The sequence below is a fragment of the Coenobita brevimanus genome, chromosome 101, assembly GCF_032717465.1.
Source record: "Coenobita brevimanus isolate Jiangsu-jjx chromosome 101, ASM3271746v2, whole genome shotgun sequence".
Taxonomy (NCBI): domain Eukaryota; kingdom Metazoa; phylum Arthropoda; class Malacostraca; order Decapoda; family Coenobitidae; genus Coenobita; species Coenobita brevimanus.
The window spans coordinates 50,303,096-50,309,948 of record NC_137054.1 but is presented as its reverse complement, the minus strand read 5'-3'; the positions used below and the strand labels follow the sequence as shown (position 1 = coordinate 50,309,948).

Here is a 6,853-nt window from a genome sequence, read left to right as displayed (position 1 = left end):
TATGTAACCTTTTGCTGCTTGGAGATAAACGAGAATTTCTGTTGGCATATCTCCACCGAGCTCTGTAGGCTATGTATCGACTCTTTGGCAAGTCAGGTGTACCAACCAGGATCTCGCCTCTCGCACTTTATAAGAAATACATTAAGTATTTACAGTATTTTTATTGTTCGTTGATTGTGTTAGTTAAATTGTGTAGTTCTAAATCGGAGGTACAAGTAATTTCCACTTCAGATATTCGTATTCTAATATTCTCACGTTGATAAAACTGACGCTGGTCATTGCGGTTTAAAGACGTTATTTTGATTACTTTTGTTACAAAGCACATGATGTATATAATTTTTATGCTTTGTATGATGTAGGAGTACAACTTGGAGGGCAAGGAATGGTAATGAAGGTAGTGTTGGCAGGCATGACAACTCGCCATATTTCCCTCCAGCCCAGCGGACAAGCAGACCCACCCTAGTGTTGAGTTCTCGCTTGAATGGCTGAGGGTCAACATTGGCCCGACGTGGTCATAAACTGTCAAACTGGAACTAATGGAATTAGAAAACATTGTAGCGAATACAGTGTACTTGAAAGCAAGGGAAGGTAAGATTTATAATGAAGTAGCAATGACATTAACGGCTGCGATGCTGTTACGTCCGCTAAAATCTGACTCGTTGTATTCCCTGTAACTATATGTTATGATGAATAGATACGAGCATGTAGGTATAATTAATATATGTATAATTTCCTGATGGCAAGTCAGGGTGGGATGCGGAAGGGGGGTAGCGTCGCAGCCAATGATGTGATGTGCAGCAGCAGAGTAGGCCAGGGCAACGGAAATTGAGTAGGATTGGCGGGCAGCATCACTGGCTGATGATAGGTTGTTACTGTGCCACTGTCCCTTGAGCCCTCCTGCTGCCCACCACCACCCACACCACCCATCTGTATTGTAGCGAATCCTGCATGTTGGTTGCAATGGTACAAGAAGCTTAGGTCACCCATGATCACATTCTGACAGCTATTAAGTTTGTTTGTATATACATATATTCATCAGGGGTGTGAGGAATTATACCTGCACTGAAATAATCTGGATTTTCTTGAAGCTAAACTTTAATAGAAAACAGGTTGTGGTATTGCAGAGGTGAAGCAAGGTTAGACTTTATGAAAGTGTAGGCTTTAGGATTCAGTGATTGCCCACACATCACTCCTGCCATAGCATACCCTTGGTGGTAGACTGGTAGCTTTGAGTAAGCTTGCTGGAGCATACATTCATGGACGTGGGCGTGATATAGATATTTTGTTGGGTTTGCTGTGATACAATGAATATTTGTGGCCAATTGCTTTTTATTGCAGATGACTGCTCTCCCGCAGTCCCATTATCGTAGTACTGTAGTAAGAAGGACAGTGAAGATTAAGGGGAAAAATAAGTTTAATTTCCTAAGAAATGAATAGAGGATTTTTATGCAGCATCAAATTGAAGATCCTACATCATGACAGAAGAAAATAAGCATGTGAAACTATCAGTAGACATGAAGCTTACACAGGAGAGCACATGAATGAGAATATTATTTCTTGAGTAGTCAGTTCAGTGTACCAGTACTTTTGTCTCACATTGTTCCCCACATTAAGGAGTACTGTACGTACATTGGTGTTTAAGCATAGTGCAGTTCGGTTAACAGTTGTTAATATATACTGTAAATTCTAACCTATCTTTTCCTGCATTGTACATTTCCCAGTGAGTGGTTGTGATTGTACGTCTTGAACCAACCAACAAACCATCAGATTGAATGCATCAAGATGGCTTACAGCTTTTAAGATTACAGTATATATCTGTGTTGGTAACATCCGAAGACACACGTTGCAATCATCTCTTTACCGACTACCGGTATTTAAAGTTATCCTAATTAAACCCATTCTGTTGTTGAAATTACCCTTGTACATGCTTGGAGCTCTGGATCAACTTGGATGTGCTGGTAATTCAGGACATGATAAAATCTGGAATTCTCTTCGAAACTCCTCGAAATGTCTCTTCAGAGATTGTTCCTTTGTGGCGATTCATCCAAATTGATGACATTAATGTAAACAGTCCTATTCAACGAAATACTGAATCGAGGGTCATTTACCTAACTGGCACTTTTAAATGGAAAATATTATCATTTTTTCACCATATAGTTTGAAACCATATACAACACTGGGTGGTAACCATATAACCAAACCATACGTGCTCCCTACATGTCAGCAAGTGGGTTGGTGCAGGGTTAGTGCCCCTCCCCATAAAATGAATAATTCAAAGTCAAATGGCCACCCCTTACAGGATTATGGCGTCTGGCAATAGATAGATAGATAGATAGATTCACACACACCTATTTATAAGAAATCCAGTTTTTAAAATGTGCTTAATTTAGCTATTTATAAAAAATCAGGATTCAGAGTGAAAATACGCCAAAGTTAGTGGGTATTTCCCCTTTAGATTGCCAGCACAACTTGACAGACTTCGGTTTTGCATAAATATTGATCTACAGTGCAGTTATATGTAGCTACGGTATTTACTGTACGGTACATAGTAAATCAGTATTCATACAAAGTAGAAATCTGTCAAGGCAAGTTGTTGAGCTAGAAGCAAAACACTTCTGCAAACTTTAGCAAGTTCTTGCTCTGAATCATTATTTTTTTTAGTACCGTAGCAGTTAAACACAAAATTTTGACCAGATTTCAGATAATTTGGTGTGTATGGGCTTGTGTGGGGATAAAAGTTGTATTTCCAATTAAAAGTGCCAGTTTGATAAAGGACCGCCGATTCAGTATTTAGTCGCACCCTAATCTGTACAGCTGTATCAATTTGATGGAAAGATAGCCCAACAAGCTTAGTTCCCCCCCTTTCTTTTTTTTTAGGTTTTGTCAGTGTTTTCTGTTTCCATGCATCATGATAGTCCATGAAAAAAAATAATTGGTGTTAATATATCTATCTATCTATTGCCAGTTGCCATAATCCTGTAAGGGGTGGCCACAAACAAATCGCCTCCACGTTGCCCGGTCCCCTGCCACTTTACCACCTGGCTCCCAGCTCATACCTCCCTCTCTCATATACCTCTCCCCTCCATCTCATCTTTGGCCTCCTCCTCCCTTTTCCCCCCCTCACCCTACTTACACACATTCTCCTCGTTAGTCTTTCACTTTCCATCCTCTCCACTTGGCCAAACCACCGGTGTATTTCTCCCAGCACTTTCTGTCACAGCCACAATGCTTCTACACTTCCTTATATGTCAGTCTGTCTCTCCATGTAACTCCACATGCTTCTTTCGAATAACTCATTTCCAATGCTCTCACACTTGACTTATGTCCATCCAGCAAGGTCCAAGCTTCACTTCCATACGTTAGAGTTGGTATCACATTCTGTTATGCAGCGACCATTTTACTCCCATGCCCACTTCCCTGTTTCTTATCACTGCTTTCAAAGAACCAGCAACCTTTCTTCCTTGTTACTCTTACAAGCACTTTGCCCTCCAAACTTCCGTCCTTAGTCATCACACTACCCAAGTACTGTACTCAAATTCACTTACATTTTCCATTTTCTCATCATCATCCATCACTGTACATCCAGTGACTCAATTTCTCTAAAAGACCATAACTTTACTCTTCTCAGTGTTCACCTTTAGATTCCATTTCTTAAACACTCTTCCAGACTCATTCACCAAGCCTTGCAGTTCCCCTTCATCTTCACTTAACAATACAGTATTGTCTGCTAACAGCAGTAACATACACGGAGTTTCCAAATGTTGCCCTCTCTCATTAAAGCTGCTCCAACATCACTGCCCTACCTTGTATCTCTTTTATAACCCCATCAATATACAGACTAAACAACCATGGAGACATGACACATCCCTGTTTCAATCCAATATTCACATAGAAAAATTCACTCAGTTCACTATCCATATGCAGTGCACCCTCATACATACTCTTCCCGGCAGGCAACAGCTTCCCATTTACTCCATATATTCGTAATATTTTCCACATTTATTGTCTATCCACCCTGTCAGATGCTTTCTCCAAATCCCTGAAGGCTGCATACAACTTTTTTCCCTTCTCTTGAAACTTTTCCACAAAAGTCCTAAGAATGAATATCTGATCTATGCAACCTCTTCCCTTCCTAAAACCTCCCTGTTTTCACCTGTTAATTCCTCTCTTATTTCCCTATCTCTGTCAGTAAGTATCCTACCATACACTTTTCCTTTCACACTAAGAAGGGAAATGCCTCTGTTAGTCCCACACACTTATTTTTCCCCTTTTCCTTTATACATGGGGATACTCATACCCAATTTCCAATCCTCCGAGACTCTACCGTCCTCCCATGACAATCTGCATATCTTCCATATCCATTTTACTACTATCTCTCCCCCATGCTTCAGCATTTCACCACACACTCCATCAATTCCTGGGGCTTTCCCCATTTGGACTTTCTTCATTGCTTCCACTACTTCCATCCTACTGATTTCTTCCTCTCTTCTCACCCCATTCCTTCTCCCAGCCATTCCCCAGCCACTTTTCCTTGCATACTTTCATCCTCTATGTTCAGCAATTCCAAAAAGTGTTCTCTCCATGTGCTCACTTTTTCTTCCTTCTCCACTAGCAATCTACCATTTTTATCTTTCACTCCTCAGGTAACTTCTTTATCACCATGTTTTACTCTCTCTACCTCATTCCAGAACATTTTCTTACGTTCCCTTCACTTTACGTTCAAATTCCTTCCATATTCCTCATCCACTCTCTTTGTACACTCTCTTACTAATCTTTTCACCTCTCTCTTTCTCTCTGCATATAAGTCTCTCTTCTGTCTCTCAACTTCCTCCACACCCCTGTTTCTCATCCACTCACATAGCTTTCTTCTGTTGCGCCACAGCTTGTCTCGCTTCTTCATTCCACCATGCTGTTGCTTGCACCCCATTTTGTCATCTCATCACTCCACAAACCACCTCACATGCTGCAGATTTCTTCTCTGAATATCTTGCACACACCTTCCACCTCCCCCATATACTCCAAATCCCAGTTGCTCCTCCACTTCTCTCTTATATTCTGCTCTTTTTCCATTCTCTTGCAACCTTTCTACCCTCCTTGAATGAACTACTTCCTGTTCTTCCCTCGTTGTATTCCTCCATTACACTTGAACCTGTCATAATTCATACCTAATCGTCATAATGTGTTTGGCTTATACATATCACAATACATTGCTCTGTAAAGGAACTGAGGAGGAACATGGCTTGCTGCATCACGTGAACTAAATGGTGTAATTTTGGAAATACACTACATCAAAATCTACCTGTTTGTCAATAGCCAGGAGCCATAATTCCATAAGAGGTGGCAGTTTGACTTTGAGTCAGTTGTTTTATGAGGGGCACTAACTCTCTGTCAACCCACTTGTTGACGTGTAGGGAACACTTACAGTTGGTAATATGGTTACCACCCAGCTTTGCAAAACCCCTGATACTGATGTTATTGTACTCACTATATACGGTACTCTTAGGTGAATAGTGACTATAGTAAAACCTCATTTTACTCTATTTTGATAGACTGGATGTTGGATTTAGTGGACACTACAAAGCCACCAGACTTCTGTCTGTTATAGCAAATGATATCCAGTAAATGGGTCGCAATACATCTGTTTCTGGAAGAAGTGCAATGACAAGAATGTGAAATAAACTGTCTATATCTGTCTGTCTACAGCCCAGTGCCATAATCGTCCAAAGGGTAGCTGTTCATGTTTCAGTTAGTGGTTTTACAGGGAGGGTCACTAACCTTCCTCCAACCCACTTGTTGATACATAAGGAGCATGTTTGGGTTGGTTATGTGGTTACCAACAGTTTTTGTAAATGGTTTCCTGGCCTACAGGAAACCATTAGGCTTGTCACTCAATGTAAAGCAACCTGAAAAGGAAGGAGGAGTAAGAAATAGTGACAGGACAAATAGGAAGAGAGGAGAACAGATGCAGAAAAAGGATGATAAGGGTGAAGGAAGAAGTAGGCAGCAATACAGAAAGTGAGTGGATGATGATTTCTACTACCACAAAATAAATTGTAAAATGACAAAATTATGGGCCAAGTTAGTGAAAAATGAATATAATTTTCAATTTTAATACTGGAATATGCATTTATATTCATTTATTTTCAAACATGCTTGAAATCCTGCCTCTGGGGGGACCATCGGATATAACGGATTTTCAGCATTATCAGATCAGGCTTCCTCCTGATAGACTTATTGGGAGGTTTTACTATATTTCCCATCTATAAACATGTAAATAATGTTATATATGCAGAATATATATATATATATATATATATATATATATATACATATATATATATATATATATATATATATATATCTATATATATCTATATATATCTATCTATCTATCTATATATATATGTATATACATATATATATATATATATATATATTTATCTATCTGTCTATCTATCTATCTATATATATATATATATGTACATCTCATCTCATCAGCTGTTTGAGTGTCCACTGCAGGACCAGCCTATCCCAACTGAAGTGAGGACGATACAGCCTATATATCTCTACCTAGTGGCTTAGGTTGTCTGGTAGAGATTGTATGTAGGGTGAGACATGCTTGTAAGTGTGGTTGCTGTGTCGGTCGGAGTGGCTCTGCATGTGTGTGTAGTCTGTGAACTGAGTGTGATTGGCCCACGCAAGCCAGCTGGGTGCATGCATACTTTATAGTACGCGACACTTGTTCAAACACAGCACACCGTATGTCTGCCAAAGCAGTATATGGCTGGAAGAAAGCGCCCAAAATTTATTACCCTGGCGGAGTGTGAACCCTCATTATCCCATGTACGAAAAT

General features: G+C 39.9%; 1 protein-coding gene across 1 annotated transcript in view; it reads left to right on the top strand.

Annotated features, from left to right (window-relative positions):
- The first annotated feature begins 447 nt into the window (after positions 1-447).
- LOC145415093 (G protein-coupled receptor kinase 2-like) overlaps positions 448-6,853 on the top strand; it is an 831,927-nt gene continuing 825,521 nt past the window's right edge. Inside the window, exon 1 of the mRNA XM_080284507.1 lies at positions 448-588. Within this exon, the coding sequence (XP_080140633.1) occupies positions 537-588 (52 nt within the window). The 5' untranslated portion in view covers positions 448-536. The remainder of the gene's footprint in view (positions 589-6,853) is intronic.